The 22,175-nt window shown below is 45.4% G+C and overlaps 2 protein-coding genes across 2 annotated transcripts; both read right to left on the bottom strand.

Annotated features, from left to right (window-relative positions):
- Nucleotides 1–16: 16 nt before the first annotated feature.
- Nucleotides 17–8,521, bottom strand: mapk9 (mitogen-activated protein kinase 9). Its single transcript, XM_003970391.3, has 12 exons — nucleotides 8,333–8,521; nucleotides 5,955–6,101; nucleotides 5,653–5,782; nucleotides 5,247–5,305; nucleotides 4,973–5,111; nucleotides 4,645–4,810; nucleotides 3,331–3,402; nucleotides 2,817–2,999; nucleotides 2,405–2,529; nucleotides 2,252–2,315; nucleotides 1,919–1,990; nucleotides 17–1,811 (listed from the first exon to the last, which is right to left on the bottom strand). The coding sequence occupies exons 2-12, from the start codon at nucleotides 6,068–6,070 to the stop codon at nucleotides 1,675–1,677; spliced, it is 1,263 nt and encodes a 420-aa protein (XP_003970440.1). The 5' UTR covers nucleotides 6,071–6,101; nucleotides 8,333–8,521; the 3' UTR covers nucleotides 17–1,674.
- A 113-nt stretch (nucleotides 8,522–8,634) lies between these two features.
- Nucleotides 8,635–20,809, bottom strand: gfpt2 (glutamine-fructose-6-phosphate transaminase 2). The gene is made up of 19 exons (XM_003970390.3): nucleotides 20,661–20,809; nucleotides 19,682–19,789; nucleotides 18,953–19,060; nucleotides 18,511–18,636; nucleotides 17,806–17,864; nucleotides 16,793–16,927; nucleotides 15,392–15,453; nucleotides 14,132–14,211; nucleotides 13,179–13,296; nucleotides 12,886–13,049; nucleotides 12,591–12,686; nucleotides 12,201–12,298; nucleotides 11,944–12,064; nucleotides 11,625–11,782; nucleotides 11,347–11,461; nucleotides 11,145–11,272; nucleotides 10,881–11,048; nucleotides 10,639–10,800; nucleotides 8,635–9,618 (listed from the first exon to the last, which is right to left on the bottom strand). Exons 1-19 carry the CDS (start codon nucleotides 20,665–20,667, stop codon nucleotides 9,574–9,576), a joined length of 2,058 nt encoding a protein of 685 aa, XP_003970439.2. The 5' UTR covers nucleotides 20,668–20,809; the 3' UTR covers nucleotides 8,635–9,573.
- Nucleotides 20,810–22,175: the final 1,366 nt, after the last annotated feature.

Below are 22,175 nucleotides of genomic sequence, written 5' to 3'. Positions count from 1 at the left end.
AGGAATGACAAGCACATTATTGATGATCAGTTTATTAGGTGGGCAACGGCAACAGACGTTGACTGGTTTTTTTGTTTGTTTCCTTTTTTTGTCAAAGTTGCAATTACACGAGACATTTCTGAAAAGGAGAAGCCAACTGAACACAAGGATGAGGTGAACAGTGTAAACAAACAGCCTTTTCTTTTGTGATAAACCCAGAAGTCAGAATCTTGTTTTCGAGGAGTCTGGAGCGAAACGGCCACTCCTCCGGTCATTAAGGCATGGCTGAAAGAATCAGGACATGAGTTATAAATGGAAACTATAGTGTACGGCACCGTCCCCCGGGACGCCATAGTGTCATAGTTCTGCAAGTCCACCACAGTGTGCAAGCGGCGCTGCACAGAAGCAGCTCCAAAAGTTCAGTTTCCAACTTGACCTCCGAGGTCCTGGGACTCACTCAGGACTCAGGAGTTACATCCACACCAGACGCCTGCTTTTTTATCCTGGGACCAGCTTCCCCCACAACCGTCACTTCATCCAGGGCACGGAAGAGGTCGCGAAGGACTCCGCACGCACAGTTTGATGACACAAACAGGCTCACGAGGCCAAAAAACAAAAGGCATCCAAATAAAGGTTCCAAGAGCATCGAGGTTCTCTAACAACTCACAACTGATCAGTTAGGTTCTATGAGGAACTACAGTATTCTATTAACATCACTGATGCCTTCATGCAAGTGTAACACCATGATTTGTGTTTTACTGTCATATCAATTCTACGTGTGGTGGCTGATGGATTTTCTGGATTCCCTGTGCTAATGGAATGGTTTGGAGAGGTTGAAGCCAATGCAGCGATGGGATGAAGTGTCAGGCTTAATTTACATCAGCCTCAATGTGATTGTGTGCAACACTTTGCAAGAACACAAAATAAATACGTTTTTTTTGCATCTCAATTTCACATAATAACAATGCGTCATTTGGATATAAACTAGATCCGTTGGTACCTCAAGTCATAGGGGGGTTCTGAAGACTTTATCTACTAGTGACATATCCACAGCAACTACGAATGCCAAAGCCTGACATCTTGAAATTACAGTACATTATTTCGGGAAATAAAACTTTAACACTGCAAATGTCGTTTCCCAGATTTGTCAAAAGGGAAAGCTGCGAGTCACTCAAGCTAAAAAACTGTGCACGAGGAGATGAGCAATACTGTTAGTTAGCTAAAGGTGGGACGATGGCACCAAATGAGGCGCGACTGACTTCCCAGCTTCTATTGAGCCTGGTGTAACATGCAGGAGAGCAGCAGGCAGCTGTGGTCAATGTTCAGCATCTGTCTGCTCTGATATCATCACAAATAAAAAGCGGAGGCCAAACAAATTGTACATTTGCTATAAAAATAAAACTATTAAAATCCAGGCATACCAAACAAGCAATGATACCATGAAAATCTCTAGTCATGTACAGTGTACTCCATCAGAATGAACCACAAGGATTGGCTAACTGTCACGTGGGCCGCTCTCTCAACATAATCTGGAGTTGAAAAGTATCAGCGGAATCACAGAAATAAAGCAAATAGAAAAATAGACCTATTCTTCGAGGTTGAGAGGGAAGCGTGGATGCACAGAATCATGAAATAACAAAGAGATAATGAAGGCGGTGGTGTTGATTTGTATATATGACCAACTGCTCCAGATGTTCACTGACACTCGTCCAGCGGTCCCGTCAGTGTGTCGATGCTGCTGCTGTCTGTGTCGGAGGCCAAGGTTTGCTCCGTGGACATGGACGAGATGTCGTTGGCCGATGACGACTGGGAGGCGGAGACCGACACCACGTCTGGTACAACAGACACACAAAGGATCCAGTGGATCGGAGGTTAGATGCTTTTACCGGTGGGCTAGCTGTCTCCTGTTGCTTAATGCTGTGGTTAATGATGAAGATACCTGAGCAATCCTCTTTCATTAGTCCATTCTTGTTCCTCTCCTCCCAGTCAATCACTTCCTCATAAATGAGCTCTGCAGAAAAACACAAAGCAGACCAGTGCAGCAGGTCTATCTTCAAGGTCACAAGCAAACTTATCTTTCTACAAATTCACCAGAGCATTAACTACTTTGCCATAATACTGTCAAGACCTTTTAACAAGGGCAACTCTGTTAAAATTAGCATCAATATGGTGATCGTCAGGATGAGGGTCACCCATCATGCTGATTTTGAATAAGAAAAACTCAAATTGTCTGCACTTCCGGAGTCCCTCTGTAGGGGGCAGCACCTCCTACCTTTCCACTGCTCGATCGTGTGCTCTCTTTCTTCCAGCTGCTTATCCGATATCTGGGGAGGAGGCTTCACATCGAAAGAAACGCTCAAATCAGTTAAGTTGGAGCTCCTATACTGACAAGAAAAACACTCCACTGCAGGAACGGTTTTCTCACCGCGTCCGCCTCTGCCGGATCGTACCACACATGGATGTACGGGTGGTTGAGGGCTTCCTCCACAGAGATGCGGCATTCTGGATCAATGACCAGCATTTTGGACAGCAGGTCCCGTGCTTGACTTGCTGTTGTTGCAACAAAGGAGAGTGTTGGTGTGGAAAAACGCCCAGAGCGCCGCTTCATTTAAGCGATCCGCATGAGAAGTGTTGACATCCTGTTGCAGTGCTGGGCAGCACCACTGGGAATGTCGGGATGTGTTTTCTGGTTTATGAGGCACGATGTCTAACTCTAAATGCCACAGATTAGTGCAGCTGCATACAAGGGCCAGGGCATGTATTTCACTACAGCGATATTAAAAAAGCTGATGATGAATCACGGTGAATTTAAATGCAACTTTCATGAAATATCTTACTTTTTAACTTGTCGTGCTCCGAGTCAGAAGGAAAAGCCCAGTCGGGGAAGAGCTCTGTGAAGCTGACTCCGGGATACTGTGGTTTGTTCATCACGTAGTTCCTAACAGTCTCCATCAGTCGGTTCATAAATTCCAGGTTGGGTGTGCCCAGAACCTCAATGACCTTATTCCACTGGTCGATGTCTGAAGAGCTCGTTCATTATGGAAACCCAGCAGCATGGACGTGACAGCAACAGTGGAACCAGAGGGAAACAACTGGAAGATTCTTATCAACTAAAAAGATTTAGGCATTATTTAAAGTCCCTAAGACACTTTAGGGGCAAATCAGTTTTACATTTATGAATCCAGGCTGTTGTTAATTAAGAGCACAGTCCTGGTTAAATGAATAAATCCCAGTAAAAAGTGATTCAGCAGATTTTTGTTGGATGTCTCAGCAGAGGAATGTCTTTGTCCAAGAGAGGTTTTAAGATGGAAATAAATGGGGTCAGTGAGAGGCACGAGCTGTGAAGGATACGGTCGGTGCCCTGGAAGATGACGCTGCCCTTCACCATTTCTCCCATGATGCACCCCACTGACCATATGTCCACTGAAACCAGAAAACAAAGCCATGAGACACACACCACCTATTGCAGACAACAACAACAACCTCCACGGGCTGCAGAGATGGACGCCACGCTTCGAGGTTCAGATCAGAATGATGTGAGATACACGCAGAGCCGGCTCCTGTTAGTCGGGTCGGCCTAAAGCGGTGGCGCCGCGGCCTGCTGCTTTAATCATATGCATTCCCAGACTGGCTTTCTTCCCTCTCTGGCTCTGGAGTCGGCCTCCGCCTCCCAGGTCCTTTTCCTCGCCTCTGCAGCTCAGCTTATCAGTTTGCACAGCTGTTGCTTTCTCTAGTGCTCAGTGGAAAAGGATGTCGACTCTCACTCTGGGCTTTACAGCCGCAGCATGTAGCCAGGAGCCTTGACATGCTGCCGTCCATCCACACACTGAAGTGGAGCGACAGAGCTCTGGCGCCTCCACATTAAGTAAACTTCCCACGTTCAAGTCAGCAAACAACAATGTAGAAATCTGTCACCGTTTATGGGGAGCTGACGTACTTCATGAATCAACATACAACGTTTGTAAAAGTGATTTGATGTCTTCGTAGGTGTGGATGTTGTGTATTTGCGCTCGTTTTGTCGTGTGCTGCTGGCACTGGAGCAACAGTAGACAACTGATGATCGTTTCTCACCACAACTGAATCACTCCGCCCTTAAAAACGACATCTATTTCCCCGTAGGGTCTTGTGTGATGAAGCTTGGAGACCAACACGGTGAAATCCTTTCCAGGAAAAGGGGAAACTGTGAGATCATTTTTTTCGGTCGTAACAGCAAAAGCAGCCGTGTTGATGGCCTGGCCTCATTTCTTCTCTCCTCCATGTTTCCTATAATTGAACACATCTGAGCGGGCCGCTTTCATCCTGCCTAATCGCGCATCCACAAAGGTCCAGGGTACTTTTTGAAGCTGAAACGCAATCCCTCAGTATCCTAATTAAATATAAAATAAAAGCTGGACTTCAGAGATGGAAATGATGTGCCTGCTCATCTACATAAGAGAGGGGAAATGAGAGCCGGTCAGGTCACTCAAGACCGAGGCTCGCTTGTATTCTGAAAGTCTTTTTTACTACCTTTGAAATGAGCCATGAATGACATGAAAAGGACTCAAGTTGTAACAATTACTTCAGATGATCTTTTCCCATCTGCTGATGTGACGCTGCACTCATGTTGAAACTAACAAGTGTGCCACAGGATGGATTAAAAGCACTATAAGAGAGTTTCTTCATTACCATTTTCCTTGTACTTCATTCCCAGTATGACCTCTGGGGCACGGTAGTATCTGGTCACCACGTAGGGGGTCATCATGAAGTTAGTGCAGGCCGTCCTAGCCAGACCAAAATCCAAGATCTTTAGAGTGCAGTCTGACTTCACCACGATGTTACTGGGCTTCAAGTCCTGGGGGGAAGGTAGAAACCCATGCATTTATTTTTTTAAAAGGGAATATATATTATTAGTAAATTAAGCTCATGTTTCACTGCCCCCATCAGTAATGTAGCTAATTGTATTCAAAGCAGAGAGCAGACAAACGTGAGCGGTGGCGCTGCTGTCCTGTGTTACCCTGTGAATGATGCCAGCAGAGTGCAGGTGCCTGATGCCACATAGGATCTGGTACAGCAGATAGGACATCCTCTCATGGTCCAGGTCCATGTGGATCACCTGACACAGGTTGGCGTCCATCAGCTCCATCACAAGGTAACTACAAGATAGGAAATGGAAAAGAAGAATGATGCAGCACAGCAGGTTCAACCCATGCAACATTCCAAAATAAATAGCTATTTCTGAACTTGAATCCTTAAAAAACAACGACGAGGAAGTTCTTGGAGCCACTCACAGGTCCTGGAACTCCTCCAGGGACTTCTGAGGCGTGAACACATTGATCAGACGGATGATCTGCAGGCACAGACAGGCCATTAGTCCACTCTCTTACTCACCAATCTACATCCACTTCAGTGTAGAGAGCAGAGCACTAAGAAGGTCTAGATTCACTCTGACTCACGCTCACTCCCCCGCTCCCTTTTCAAATGTTGTTTTCCATCATTTCGATGCCGTCACAAACGTAACGTTTTAACTGAGGAGTTCCATAAACGAGCCAAATTCCCCTTAAGATATCATTATTCCTCTATCAAATGAGTCCATCATAATTGGTTTTCTTTTGTGATTTCCAGAATCCAAATTCCACTACCTGCATCACAAATGTGAAACAGGTGAATCAAGCTGTTGTTTAGTTCGTGTCTTACGTTCTTGTGGTTGACACATTTGAGCAGCACCAGTTCCCTGTAGGCACGCTTGGCATGGGTCTGGTTCTGGAAAGGCCGGCACAACTTTTTCACTGCCACTGGTATACCGAGCACTGTGTCCAGAGCAGAGCTGGTCACGGGGTCGAGGAGGGAAAAGCCAGAACAGAAAAGGTCATTTTAATAAAATGAATGCCTGTTCACAAGCAGCAACTCACTGATAAATAAAGAGAAATCCTACTTTCATCAGGATCTTAACCTGCACATATAATCACCATTGTGCTAATAAAAGTGCAGCTTCTCACCAGACGATACCCTGGGCCCCTGAGCCGATGGCACGGAGCTGCTGGTAGCGTTTGAGGACAGTGAAGGTGGAGTCTCCCACCTGAACACTGTAGAAATGCCCCTCTTCCTCACTCATCCTGCTGAAGAGTCAGGACCACCAACACTGTCTGCAGCAGGAGGAACAACAAGCAGACAGAAAGAAGTAAGCACCGATGGATCCCTGATCAGAGCGGGAGACCTCATCAGGAGCTCAGCCCCTGATCCCGAGGCCGGCTCCACCACCAGTAAACTCATGCTGACACGCGCTGGCAGCACGAGTCTTTGTGCATTTGCGTTATCCAGCATTGCTACTTGCTACCACATGATGAACACAGGAACTGACCTCGCATACCATAATATCCAGACATCAAGCCCAGATCCTTATTAACTCATTATTACAGGACCCCCCCCATAGCAGCAGTCTGTAATATTTCAAATATTACCATGTTGTAACCTATGACGTATGAATATAACAGAAGACGCATTAAGGGGCCTCTGGTTCCTCTTCCAGAAGCCGTTCCCTGTCCAGTGAACTCTGTGACATGGCCCCGCAGGGTTGTAGTCATGACGGTGACCTTCACATTGCCCTCAGTTGGGCTATTGAACCCCCCCCCCGCCCCATCCATCTCCCACAGATTCACCCTCCCATACAAATATTAAACAACACAGGAGAGATACATCCACAAACATCTGAGCGTTCCCTTTCGTTTTTTTGGATAAACACCAGAGAGAGTATGTGCTCGGGCGCAGGGAAGAGTTCCAAGCGTCACTCTGCTGCAAAATGCGGCGTGTTCCTCTATTCTCTGTGACGTTCCTCCTCTGCTCTAGGTCCAGCTGGTTCCTTTACAGCACCAGAGGAGAGGAGGAGCACCAAAGTCCTTCACTCCCTCTGAACTTCTCCTCTCCCTGCTGCTTCCCCAAAGACGTCCACGCTGCCAAATGTATTTTGGATTATGAGGAGCCTGCAGATCTTTACCGTTTCGTTTTTGTTGATCTGGAATGCTGCCGCAGCACCGACTGCTCGTCTGTTTGGTCTTAATTATATTCTAAAGTCGTCCCCAATGTCGAAGGCAGAATGGTTCATAAACCAGATTTAGCACATTGCAATTATTCATGCACCAAATATCCTCCAACATGTTTTTCCACTGTGGCATTTGCTCTTTGCAGTTTTAATCAAAGTGCTACGTTTCATTTGTGTAACGTGGATTGTCATGGTATAAAATTAATTTTGCTGACCAGGCACGGCGTTTGTAAAGCAGCAGAGTATTGAGAATGCTCAATATGCCGAGCAGTAAAACGTGGCCGTTAATTCAAAAACACATCAATCACTCTCACCACAACAGAATACACCAACATTTACAGCAAGGAACTTGGCAATATGAGTAACTTCCACAGCTAATTAAACACAATGAGTCAGCACTGGAACAAAACCAGCCTAACCCACTGCGGGTTACTACGGTATGAAGGTAAACTATTCAAATCAACCAGTGCCATCGCCCCAATCATCATTAGAGCAACAGCAGTGGAACTGGAGAGTCATAAAATGACTTTAATGCAACTGAGAACAACGTGGGATGGTATTTAGATATGCCACAGCTAACCGTGCCATTCATTCTAGGACAGGTCGGGCCATGCCGGGCCATGCTAGGAGGCTGACGCGGCCTTGGGTCGAGTGCTCGTCTGGATGGAGGACATTAGGATTAGGATGGCCCGAAGACTCAGCATCTCACTGATATAACAAAACAAAGGAAGGACAGCAAAACGGCATCTATTCTGCTGCTGCACTACTGCTGGCCTGTGCACAGCTCCGCCGAGCAGGAAAAAATGTTGCAGATAGGAAAACACATGACATCTACGCATTTTAGACAATCCAGGTCAATTATTTAGTGCACATGACAAAGTAGAGCAAGGTGAAATCCAACACTGATCAATGACATCATCACCTGGTTTTGTCAATGCCAGTCACCGGCTGAGCCGTCAGTGGATTAAAGTAAGGTCAGGTCTTTGGCAAATACTGCAAACCGAGTGATAGATTACAAAAATCTCACACACACACACACACAGAGAAGGAAGAGAGAGGGAGGGAGAGAGAGAAGTATGAAGTCACCCGTGTATGACACACCGCGGCCGCTGCAACGCGAGCGTTCAGCGCCTCAACAGTCAGAAAATACCGTCCAAACACCCCCGACACCGACGCTGGGCGGATTCGCGTATCGTCTGGTATCTGTCAACCCAAAGTTGCGTCCCCCCACTCTCCCCTGGCTCCTCTGCCTGTGGCGGCGACAATGCGGTAGACGGCCCGGGCAGAACTGGAACCACCGACGGACCAACGGACAGCAGAGGACGCGGACAGACCTACCTTCTCCGGTCGCCGTTTCCGGGACACTCCCATGCATCGAAAACACAGATAAAACGCCGCGTCCGTCTTTAAGGTGCGGCGCGGACTTGGAAAAGTTTCGGAGAACGGGCTGTCACTCGACAGACGTGACTCCAGTTCCAGGCTACTTCAGCGGCGGCGCGGAAGGACAGAGGCGGCGGGGAAGCGCGCCGCGGCAGGCGGGGGGCGGGGCGGCGAGCGTGCCGGTGACGTCATCACGCACACAGCACGTACGGGCAAAAGTTGGCCTTTCCACAACACCAATAATAACATTAACAATCATGTTTTTGAATATAAAATATTTTATTGATCGGTCGTGCCAGATTATGCGATTTCTACCGTAGAAAATATAAACATGGATACAAAAATCAAGTCCCTTAAATTTCTAAAATCAGATACATGCGTCATATAATTATTACTACTGTAAACCCATTCAAAAATTATTGTATTATTGAAAATGCAGGTACACTTTATTTGCTGCATGTGTTCTTCAATGTGTAAAGCTATAAAAATGCTCCATGTTACAGTTTAGAACGTCTTAAGGGGAAATGGAGTTTGACTTCAGAAAATGCCATTAAATAAATTGGCAATATTTTCTTTTGAAATAAAAATAATATGACATGATAATAGAAATCTATGAAATCAATCCAATACATGGTCAAGACTTAAAGATAAACTGGTGTGTTTTGTAAAAAGATACTTTAGAGATGAATGGCCCAGTTGGCTAAAATGAATAATTAAGGGCCTTCTAACTCCGAAACCTCTCTGTAATAAGACTGTTAAATTCTAACTTTTCCAGTCATGCAAATATAGTCTGAAAACATCACGCAAGGCGTGATTGTGTACATTCATAATGCACTTTTGGTCCCAATATTGCACGACTATAAATACTTTAGTTCATTACCTTTCTGCCATATTTCTGTGTGCTGTTTTGGCTCAATTTAAGACAAAAGTCACAGCAAGCTGGGTTGGAAGTGTGAATGTCATTTTCATACATGGTTCTGTGAGGTCACTGGCACTTTGTCAACAGTGTGTTGGATACACTTCACATTACAATGTATGCAAAATCTCACTGCATCATAAAAGATCTCCCCTCATTCATGCGCTCCCCTGCAAACACACACACACACACACATGCACACACACACTTGCATAAACACATTAAATTGCACTACTTCATTGCAAATCTTGGAGGATTCTCTCCCTTCTCCTGGGTGTTGTATTTACTCCACAGTCACAGACTTGGCTAAGTTTCTCGGAAAGTCGACCTGCAAAAAGATTAGAGAAGCAAAGATGAAAATACTGTAGATTCCATCCTTTAAGAGGTTTTCTATGTGAAAAATACTGCGGACATATTTAATAAGGGTTGGTCTACGTACAAACTTGTATAGTATGTGAATAATTAACTAGCTGCAGCTGTCCCTCAGAATGTTCTGCATGTGTAAGAAAATTCTTTAGTGCTCACAATGAGATTATTACAACCACACATTCTGTCATTGCTCTCGTGTCCATGACATTTACATGGTTTTCATTTTTTTAATGCCATCTTTGCATTTCAAGTGTGGGAAAAGGATCGCCTCATAGGGCAGCACCTTCTCATCTGGTAAATTAATCAATCACACACATTCATGCACAGAGCTGATGAGCTTCTGCTTAAGTTTTAAGCGACAGCATAATTATTAAACAAAAATCCAGCTAGCTGCTGGTTGCCTCTCAATTACTGGTTGAAATGGGAACACATTTGTGTCTAGAAAGTCTCACCACAGCTTAATTAGTGGTTCTGCTTACAAATACACCATGGAGACAAAAGTGGATTTTAAGCATTACTGGGAAGATATTAAAATGACTATTAAATATAAATTTTGAAAAGAAAGGTGGGAAAAAGTAATTATAGTGCTAAAGAGAAATCCTGATCTGCAAAATTCAGAGCTTTTCGACTTGGCAAAATCATGAAATGAAACAAAGATAGTAATAAAGAGAACAAAACACTATATTGGAGAGTCCAACTTAAAGCCCAGGCCAGCATTAGTTTAACAAAAAAGATTTAAATGGACATTTTCTCGATGTGCATGTCTAACACAGACGTTTCTGTGATTATGGCTCCAATATAAATTCCGCCTCGAGGTGTCTGACTATCAAAAATAAAAAAATTAATCGCGATCAAACGCTACCAAAAGTAGGACGTTGTAGTTTAACACGAGCTTCTATAATCAGTTATCTTTCCTCACATTATCGGTGACACTAGTAACCGAAACAAATGTCACTGTGGTCCTTTTCGCGTGACTTACGTCATATCCTCGTAAGACTGCCAGATGGAAGGACAGGAGCTGCAGGGGGATAACGCTGAGGATGCCCTGCAGGCAGTCCACAGTCTGTGGCAGCTCAATGGTCTGGTAGGCGATCTGACTCATTTCAGGGTCATCCTGGCAACAGAGGATGATGGGTCGCCCCTGGTGTGGACACAACCAGAGGTCAGCCATGTGCCAGTAACACATCATTCACTGTGTGTATTGTGTTTCCCAGAGCTTACTGATCTGGCCGTGACTTGCTGCAGAGCATTCTGGCACTTGTTGTAGCAGGCATCCCTCATGATGATCATGATGACGGGCATTTCTTTGTCCACGAGGGCCAGAGGTCCGTGCTTCAGCTCACCGGCCAGGATGCCCTCGGAGTGCATGTAAGTGATCTCCTTGATTTTCTGTATTTGAAAAAATTAAAGTAAGACGAGGCAGAGAGCACCTGACATTTCAACGCTGTTATACTGTGTGACGGTTGATTTGGTTATGCTACTCACCAGCGCCCCCTCGAGGCATGTGGCGTAGTGGAACCCTCGACCCATGACCAAAAGCGATTTCTGCTGATACAGTTCGTTTGCAATGGCCTTAATCTTGTCATCCAGGGACAAAACTTTCTTAATCAGCTCTATGCAAGACAAACAGTATTTTAATAGAAGAACAGAATAAGACAAAATGTCAGTTTCTGCTTTCCAGACTGACCTGGTAGCACCCTAAAACCATTGATGATCTCCAGTCTTCTAGGCTGCAGGGACAACTTGTCCTCACTCATCATCAGGGCAAACATGACGAGAGCCACGAACTGACTGGTGTAGGCCTGGATCACATACAGGAAGACAAGCGCACATCCCCAGAATGAGAGGAATTCTCCAAGGACATATTGCGATACAGGCTCAAGAGTAATAGATAATAAATAGCAACTTTATTGTTTCAGGTTTTATTTCATTCTGATTTATGTTTCATGGAATTAGAAGGCCTACCTTGGTGCTAGCCACTCCGATTTCAGGACCAGCATTGACGTGGACGCCACAGTTGGTTTGTCTGCAGATGGAGCTGCCCACAGTGTTGGTTATACCAACTGTGAGGGCGCCGTTTTTCTTGCAGTAGCGCAACGCCATCAGGGTGTCTGCTGTCTCTCCTGAGGAAAATTTGGGATTGCGTAAAAGAAAATGTATGATTATGGTACAGGATGGGGAGAGAGTCTCGCTTTTAAGGCCTTTTCATATCCAAAAATGTCTGAAATTAGCAGGCAGTGAAACGAGTGAGGGTGGGAATTTAGCGCTTTTGTGCGCCCCTCACCTGATTGGCTGATGAAGAAGCACACGTCATCCCTGAAAACAGGTGTGTTGCGGTCCAAGAAATCGCTTGCCAGCTCCACCATGACAGGCAGTTCTGTCAGCTCTTCAAGCACCTGCCGGGTCTGAACATAAGGAAACCACTCCTGTTACAACCAACTATCACCGTTTTATAAAAAAAACGGTTTAGAAATTAACACCAAACATTCTAATGGGATTAATTTAACTACATTCTAACACAAGCATGTATCTTTGACTCACAGCCACCGCAGCGTGGAAGCTAGTGCCACAGCCAATCATCATTAGTCGTTTGCACCGCTTGATTTCCTTCAGGTGATCCTTCAACCCACCAAGAATCACTAAAAAAACAGGCCACAGACTTATGTCAAACACTCCGCTGCTCCCTGACTGCATGTGTAAGGGCCCAGTGCACACATTCCAAGCAAAACATTCATACAGGTGTATTACTTGGTCAAAATTGTCTTGCAACTAATAACCATGTCAAGTCTATTCCATGGTTTCGTTCCTTTTAATAGCAATGTTAATTGAATGAGGTATTGGCTTAGCTCCTCTATTAGTGACAAAAAAGATTTAATTTATTCCTGCAGTTACTACAAGGATTTTAAAAGCTTGAAAGGGCTTTTTGATCACCTTTGTTGCTGTCAAAACAAATGCGTCCTCTCATGGTGTTGACTACTGTCTCTGGCTGCTCAAAGATCTCCTTCTGCATGAAAGAATCGAAGTTGCCTGCAAAGCAGATGATCAGATATGAATCAGCTGAGATATGGGGAGGACTGAGCGTCTATGCAGCTGCGCCCTCTTTAACCAGCAGGGGGCGCAAATGTTACCGTAGAAAAAGCAGGATTTGATTTGCAACACAGTCTGCGTGCAGGCAGTTTTTGTTTTTTTAGATGCCGTGTTCATAAACCTCTTCTTTAAAACTGACCTTTCATGATCTGCTGCAGCTCCATCTGTAAGGTCTGGATTGCCCTTACTGGATCCTCACCAGCCTGTCGGTTGACTCTGTGGATTGAGAGGTTCCCGTTGGTCACCACTGCAATGTCGTCATCCTCCATGTACAGCACCTTGTTGGTGTGTTCAATGATGGCACTGTGGGAGGACGAAACAGGGATATTTAAAAATGATGTCCACTGCTATGATGGCAAAAGGCCTTAAACGTGTGTGAAATGAACGTCATGACCTCAGATTTGCAACGAAACACTTGTTAACATCCCTCACCTCGCATCTGAGGCAAAATAATACTCCACACTCTTGCCATCGCTCACAGAGTTGATCGCGGTAGAGGAGTCTGGACGGTTATGGGTGTTCTTCCCCTGGATTCCGTCCTTGAAGTGAGCTTGAGGGTTAAAAGTCAGAGGCCTAGGGTCAAAGGTCTGAGCTGCAAGTGACTAAAAGAAATATGCTAAGCATTTAAAGCCTGTCTTCTGTGATCAGCTTATTACTGCTGTGCTGAGACTTTGAGCAGTAGAGATGTTTTTAAAACGGCCTTAAAATGATAATCCAAAAGTTGCATGATATATAAAATGATCTGAAACCAACTGTTCCTTTCTGAATGGTTCCCCAATTTTACCAACATTGGCAAATCCCTTCGGTTCCCCTTATTCTGTCGATATTTATTTTCACTTTTAGGATATAGGACACAATTTGGTGAATCTTCCTGTTAAGTATTTCTCTAAAAACTGGTACACACAAGATGTTCCCTCAAAGGAAGGAAACTGTCAGCAGAAACTGGGGTCAACCACAAGGAACCTATCTGTGTTAATTTTGGCATGAACAATTTTCATTATTGGGCAACCATAAAAACAATTCGTGCTGCCCGGATCTCTGATCTGCACTTTGGCCTCATCTCGACTGAGTCATCAAAATTCATAAAATGTACATAGAAAGATAGGATGACAACAGTTCTGTGTACAACAGTTCTGAGAAGCAACAAAAAGAAGGAAAAGGACAATAAACATTTATGATAACCAAGTCTTTCCTTATTTGCTCTTATCAGGGTGAGTGAATCTGTAACAACAGCCGACAACAGAGAAATTTCAGATCTTTTCTCAGCACGTTTAGGGAGATTAAAGATTCAAGATGCTCCTATAGCATGAGTAGATCTGTGTGTGTGTGTGTGTGTGTTTAGGTTGTAGTGCAATTGCAGAGGCAGCCAGAGGAGCAGGACTCACCGCCATTGTACTGAACTTGGATGTTGTCGGTCAACAGCTCTTCCTTGCTTCGCACTCCGATGAGCAGCGGACTTCCTCTCCTGTTTGAACATGTAAGAAGGGTCAGTGGAGGCGAACGGCGGTGTGGAGATGAAGAACAGGGTCGGACATGTTCACAAGTGCTTTCGTTTGAACGAATGAGATGCTGTTAACCTTGGAGGACCTCTCATCTCTTTCCTCACCGCCCAATTAAAACCATCTACGCCCACACCTACAACATCATGACTGATAGTGTCTGTAACTGCTGGTTGATTCAAGGGGGGCTGGGGCTTAAAAAGGAAGCTCAAACATGTGGTTGATGTACAGTATGTACCCCAAGAAAGCCAAGAAGAGACAGAGATAAACAACATAATTATTACCGAATGGGTAAATGGTGGGAAAAAAGGCCAACGCATGCAGCTAATATTAAAGTCCACCTCCCACCACATCCCTAGTAGCACACTCCTGCTTTGACACATTTGCTTTCATTTCTGTGGAACTCCAGCGTTCTAAAGCTCCTCCTCTTGTCTTCGTAGTTGGCCATTTCATTCATGTCCTTTCCCCACTCACAACTCTGCCCTTTGTCCCGAACTGGAGTGTTTGCCAGGGTCCAACTCCATCTTAGATTATGAAATGTATTTTCCAGACCACAAATGCCAGTCCTCTTAGCTGCCATGCATCTCTCACAGCTACCTTTCTTTTTTCTCCCATTCAACCGAAACTCCTCTGACCTGGAACAACACGGTGATCCGCAGAAGGATAGAAAGTAAAATGGAACGATAAGAGGTGATTAACCAGGAATCTTCCTGGGAGGCCACTTTTCTAGGAAGCAAAACAGGAAACTCTAGACTTCCATTGCTGACTCACAGAAAGATCATCATGTGGACAGCAGCTCAGAGATGGAGAACATGGACTCATCTCAACAGCCGAGATGGAATTCAGTTGAATGGGAATTCGGGGAAATGACACTTGAGAAAAGAAATTTAAAGAATCCCACCCGACCTGATTCACCGTAAAAGCAAAGTCAGCGGTTTTGGTGAAACAGGATGAACCAGAGTTAAAGGTGTCACCACAGAGAACATTTGGGATTGCCTCACTGCAGCAGCAGCAGCAGGGATGACTCACAGAGAGCCTCATTCACTGCCCGCAAAAATATGGATTCAAAGGTGCACGGGCTCGTGCATGCGCACGTGTGTGTGTGTGTGCGTGTGTGTGTGTGTGTGTTTGCATGAGTGTACTAACCTGGTTGCCACAGCCTCTTCGGGGAAATGGCGACTTTTAAACACCAGAGCGAAGGCCCCCTCCTGGGAAGAAAAGGATGCGGAGCAAACACAGAGTTTACATGAGAGTGATGAAACCCCGACACAGCAGAAGGTGATTAGGAGGCAAGGAAACAAAAGCCCGTCTGAGATATTGAAATAAAACCGTCAAGAGAAAGTAAAGCCAGTGTTCCTGGGAGGTGCGGAACATTTCAAACATACATTTCCTGAACACAAATGAGGTTTTTGCATCGCTGGGGCTCGGTGGAGTTTCATTTTTTTGGTGAGGGTTTGGAAGTTGCGGGACTGATAGGTTAAAGACTCGATTGTATAACCTCAGCTGTGTTTCGAAAGCACGGTCTGGCTACACGGCTTCCTGTGGTGGTTAGAACAGAACTGGCTGTGTGTGTGTGGTTTTGAGAGTGGGCCGTAGAAGCAGGCAGAGGGGAGAGAGACAGAGGGGCTCCGAGGCCGTGAGGCTCGTGTTGCTATCTGGTTCCTATTAGTGCAAATCCTAAAGGCCCACGCTTGCCTCCCCTGTCTTTCAGAAGAGTCCACTCAAGCCAACAGAGGAAAGCTCTGACGCGCAGAAGTCCTCATGGAAAAGGGAGGTGCGCTCCGACCAGCGGTGACTTCAGCGCTGCTTGGGTGGTTGCTACAGAAACGTTTTTTGTGATGTATACAGGAGTTTAACAGACTGAATATTTGTCTGTCTGCAGACTCATGGGAATCGTGTGCATGACACATGCGATGATGCTGCATTACTAACCTTAAAAATCATGGAAAACTACTTTCAAACGCACCAAACAAGTTGAGGGCAACCTTTTCCAAAACAGCACGAAACCACAAGTGACCAAATATTGTCTGGTATGAAAGAGTTGGACCGGGGTTGCATTTGTACCCAGTTTAACAACAACAGCAGCGATATGATCTCCTGGCTACGACCTGATGGCATCTGGACTCGTCCGTTGCTGATTTCTGCAAAGATGAGCCATAAACAGAACAGCTCCTGCTGCTCCGACATCACCTGAACAGATCCTCAAAGCCACACGTCCTAACGTGTCCTAATGTCAGTGATGATGTCTTCAGTCAAGGTCGGGATTACTGTCCTGAGCAGCTGATGAGCTGCTGGTCTAGTCCACCTTAATCAATCACCTCATTGATTGCAACTGAGCAAATGCGCACACACACACACACGAAAATACACCCGGATGGTGCGTAGGGATGCTAAAAGCTAAGACACTCGTGATGGTTAAATAAAGATGTTGACTGTCCAGTCTGAGCGGACCAGGACAGATTCAGGCTCTAACACAAAAACGCGGTCTCATGTTTTAAAACATCGGTGCTTTTGCGTTGTAACATTAGGTATCGTGCATCTGCTCACCAGTTGTTGAATAACTTGCTCCACCAGGGTGGAAAAGGTGACGCTCTCCCCCTCCCGGTTGTCATAGACGTACTTGATCAATTTTGGGATCACTTCAGTGTCCGTTTCTGACTCAAATTCGTATCCTTTGGTGATCTGTGAAGGGACACGGTTAAGATTTATTACTAGGCAGACTTCTCATATGAGCCCTGCTGCAATTGCTCGCATTTTTTTAGAACTATAAATGCTATATTAAAGTTGATGATAAATAAATCACACTAATTGCCTGCTTCATATAGATAAATGATTATGATAATGAAATGATAATGCTAAAGTGTTGCAGAACAAGCGAGCGTTTGCAGCAGGATAATGAATTCACGTGCAACTGTAGTAAGAAAGGGTTGTATTATTAACCGTGGAGACTCAATAACCTCTCGTGCTTTGTCGGTTCGGGGCGGCTGATTAGGAATCCCAGGTATTTACCATCAGCCGAGGTCGTTAACAGGGCTGTTGCTGCCACTTCTCATCACTTATCTCTATGTGTCAACTTCAACGTCTGTTATTTACGTCCTCGAGCAACTGCAATGGCCGTCATTACACAGCTGGGAAGACGCAAGGGTTATCACTGGCCCCGATAAAACCAGGCTGAAGACCAGCGAGGGAGAACTAGGCAAGCCCAGAACTACTCAGATGATTCATTGTTTTTCTTAAGTAAATCCACTTTCAGTTTGTGACTCAGCAACTCCATTATTCAACATATATTACCTCCCGCCCGTTAAAGCATTTATGATTGAACTAATAGCAGGGTTATATATAACCGAGCTGTAGGTCAGATGTCAATCTTGTCTCTGACACTGATAATCTGACATACAGACCAAATATAGATCAGCCTATGTTTTCAGTCTCATCTGCTTTAGACGGACAGTGTGATGCAGGTTAATCTCGTGTCCCGTGAGCTGGGCGTGAACACCGCGGAGGGTTGTGGCGCCTTTGTCAGCGCACATGTCACAGTTGACAGCTTCGCTCTGACTCACCAGATACTCCCGCAGCTCTTTGTAGTTGGTGATGATGCCATTGTGGATGACGACAAACGCTGTGAAAGCAGCAGTAAACACATCAGACTAAAGAGACCGAACATCGATCTACCTGATGATCCTGTTAATCCACCTATGCGCTCCTGATCTGGATTCACCCTGGACAGATGTTTACACTCTCAGAGCTGAATCCACACTAGGCTGCATACCCACGTTTGTGGAAACGTTTTAAATGATATGAAAACCATAGAAAGATGTAAATATTAGAGCTAAATCTAGAACCCCAATCAGGGTTCCAATCAATAACAACCAGGGAAGAATTAAATTGATTTATAACACACTACTAATGGCTGTCAGAAAGAATCTGTGAGGTGTAGTCTAACATGATTTTACGAGCAGATACACCTTAGTCTACAGCCAAGGTGCATGTTGACACACCTTTGACTGTCAAAGCTTGCTTCTATATTTGTCCATAAGGCATTCACCCATTGTTGTGAGGATCAGTTGAGACACGCTAACCACTATTGCAAGAATAGTTTCATTATTCAGGGCAGGTCTCAGATTAAAGGCCTTCTGGTGCTATTTAAAGCAGCTGCTGTTTCCGCTGAAGAAGCAATTGTTAATGCGAAAATCTTCCACAGCAAACGTGCAGCGTTTGATGGAAACCTGATCAAATGTCAATCAGTGTGCGTCAGTAGGCGTTACCGTTGTCCTTGTCGGAGCGGTGAGGGTGGCTGTTGGCGATGCTGGGCTCTCCGTGCGTGGCCCATCGAGTGTGAGCGATGCCGAAGTGTGTGAAGAGCTCCTCGTCCAGGTCCAGCGAGTCTTTCTCTGTAGACACAAGCATAATATTCATCAATACTTATGAGGACAGCAGGCAAAGTTCACAGTCACATCACACAAGAAAGCATAAAATATATATTATTACCTTAAAAACAACATATTCTGTAATTAACATTTGCAGTCAGATTGATGTTTAAAGAAAAATGAAGCCAATGCTAATTTATATGAGAGGATTTATATCTTTTGTTAACCTGGTTTTGTTACAGGTCCCAGAAAATGAATTGTAAATTCTATGGATGTCATGTAAGTGAATCAGATTTCATAAGAAATCAAGCGTGATGATAAATGTAAAGCGTGGACTCACTGTACAGCTCCTCGTCCAGAGCCTTGACCTTCCCTGACTTCTTGATCAGGGAGATGGATTTGCCGTGGATGTCAGAGTCGGACTTGTTGGGACCATCGACGGCGATGCCTGCAAACAAGGCCGAGAGTCGGAATACGTGGTGGCTGGGAGTGACTGTGGCTTTACAGGCTATATGCCCAGTTATATTTATCGAGGGAGTGTATTTGTCTACCTGTGCCAGAAGCAGGAAATCATCACTGAGTTGTGACCTTAATTCTGAAGTAGAGGCGCTGAGTGTGTGTCTACATGTGTCAATATTCAGGGAGCAGGATGTTGCTGTTTAGTGTCGTGTGCAGTGAAAGAAGGATTGATTCACACAAGCAGGATCTACTTTCACAGGTTGCCCAGGATCTCAGCTATTACAATAGGTGTTGGCTGATATACAGGTTTGTCCTCATTTGTGGTATTGAAAGCATGTCACCAGACATAAAGCCTTGGGACCGTCCCTCTGACGTATCCTGTAGGTGCAGTTTCATAGCATGCCATGTTCATGCTTTAGTTGGCATAGACATCTACATCAAAAGCCTCCCAAAACAGCCCAAACAGGCCAGGAGCCTTTAGAGCTAATGGTGATATTTATGGACCTGACGCACAGGTGTTGGCAGGAAGCACTATAAGCAGTTCTGTGTGTGTGTGCGTGTGCGTGTGTGTGTGTGTGTGTGTAGCGTTGTGGAGCTGTGTGCCTTATACCTGCTGAATCGTACCCTCTGTACTCCAGCCTCTGCAGTCCCTTCACCAGAGTCTCAAATATCTCCTTTCTGGTGCGAGGCACTCGGTAATTCAGGTAGGCAAAGATCCCTTTTAGAAACAGAGAAGGAATTCTGTGAGATGTTCTGGTCTTTACGGAGGCTTGGAAAGAGCACAACAGCATCCTCAGAGAAAAACTTGAACGCGCTGGAGTTTTCCATTGCAATCCGCTTCCTGGAGAAGAGTTCTGCTGAATCTGATGATTATTCACGTCGACCACATCGTGATGCCACAAACAAAATGGGAGAAGTGGAATTTTGACAGGAAGGATACCATTACGGAGACATTTCAGTAATTTGACCACAACAGTGACAGCAAGATGCTGCTAAGATGGCTGAGTGTGCGTGCGTGCGTGCGTGCGTGTGTACGTGTGTGTGCAGGAATGTCTCAGCCGGGCTTGTGAAGACACAGCTGACCATTGACTGGCGCACATTGGCGCAGTGTTGGATCCAGCAGGTAGCTGACCGCTCCCGGCTACCTTGGCACTTCAAATACTAAATATTAACACACCCCACCCCCACCCCTCCCTCCCCCAACACTTTCGGACAGTTAGAAGGCACTATATGCAAAAACGGCTCCGCTAGTGCGCGGAGAACTTTTGTTAAGCATTTGTATGGTGGAAAACTTCGCCCATTCGGCCGCACTCCTGACACGTAGCACTGCAAGCTCCTCGGGCACCCACACACGAGAAGAGAGAGGCGCTGCTGGTCCGTCCAGCAACTTTGACGTCCATTATAATACTGTAGCGACACGATAGCGCAACAGACTAAACCATCAACAGACTAGACCATCAACAGACTAAACCATCAACAGACTAAACCATCTCGACGTTACTTGACATTTGTGACATATTCCCGTCCGTGTGGCTTGGCATGCGTAATACTCGCGTAGAACTTTATTTACTCTGTAAAGGACAACTCACCACACATCGTTTATGCTTTGTTCTTTCCCGTGGTTGTCGAACCTTTCAGAGACTTGACGCTGGATGCTTCCCTCCGTCTGCGGTGTTAATGCTGCTGCACACTCCCACCAGCCGATTTAAAGGATGTTTCCTGGAGACGGGGCGGCTCCACCTCCAGCTGCTCGTGCATCCAGCTGCTCGTGCACGCCTGACACACGTCCATTTCTCATTTACCCAGCTGTTTCATCAAGTTACTTTCTGAGGCGTTTTTCGAATCACGCGTTTTTATTTGCTGTGCTTGCTGTGTGTTATTACACAATTCACGCAAGTGTCTGCGCGCACTTATTTCCCATTCAATTCGAAATCAAATATAGATGGCGTGTTTCTGAGAACTAGGTAGAAGAAGTAAAGTGAATGCAAATTCTGCAGTTCTTTAAGTTTTGAAATGAGGTGCCAGCAGAGGATTTCAGGGAATCGACAGAAAGGTTCACCACAGTTTTTCTTCATCTGCTGACCAGCAGAGTTTCGAGCACACAGGACCCGTGAGTTTGAAATCTTTGATGATTGAGACCACATGAAAGACGCTGGATTCCCTTGCCGTGTCCTCCCAGTAGGAGACTGGTTTCTCATCACATTTACAGAATGTTCTAAAATAAAACACCCAATCAAACAAAACAAACAGTCAGAAACTGCAGTTAGATTTGTGCATTTATAAACTTCTGTGAATGCTGTTCATAAGATAATTCCTTTTTGAAAGGATGAGGTATTGCAAAACAAAGAGAAAAGAAAGGGAACAAACGCAGCCATCACCGTCTCATTCGGAGGATGGACCTGGTGAGGTCAGCAGGTGGTCTGCAACATTTCAGCCTTATCTTCCTGATTAGCACCACATTTTTGTGTGCCAGTGTTTGATATTCAGAGTTCAGATCAGGTGCCAGGAAACAATTAGAGCAAGACTGGAGAGGGGAGGTGGGCTGACCCCTCCACACTTGGATGGATTTATTGCATTACACAGTTACAGTCCACTGAGCTGAACCACATTATCATTACTCTTGTTGGAGTCAATGTCACTTCTGCAAGATTCCAATTATAATAATAGTAATGAACATTAGGATAACCTGAACCTCTCCTACCCAGGTGTAGGACGTCCAAAAGCCCTGCCCATCTCTACCCACAGCTGGACGGGCAGCGAGTCCCCCCCCCCTATCCCCCCGTGGGTGATGATTCAACCATTTCTGCTTCCGATGTGAAGAAAGAGTGTGCAGGGTGGATGGTCAGGACGGCCGGTACCACATCCTGTGGGCTCACTCACCGGGGCACACGCCTCGGTTGAAAGCCCCCAAAACACGTCAGCCCATCTGTGGAAATAATGGTGAAAACGGGAATGGCCTACTTCACAACTGTTTGTGCGTCATTTGCACTGTTGGTCTCTTGTGAACGTGTTTTGTCCACTGCTGAGAGGAGCCTGGCGTGTGTGTAGATGTTCTGTGGATGTGTGTGAGCGGGAATGGGTGACAGGAGCCAAAGAGCCACATT

This window comes from Takifugu rubripes, chromosome 14 (assembly GCF_901000725.2).
Source record: "Takifugu rubripes chromosome 14, fTakRub1.2, whole genome shotgun sequence".
Classification (NCBI taxonomy): Eukaryota; Metazoa; Chordata; class Actinopteri; order Tetraodontiformes; family Tetraodontidae; genus Takifugu; species Takifugu rubripes.
The sequence above is the reverse complement of the archived record's forward strand: the minus strand, read 5'-3'. Positions and strand labels throughout refer to the sequence as shown.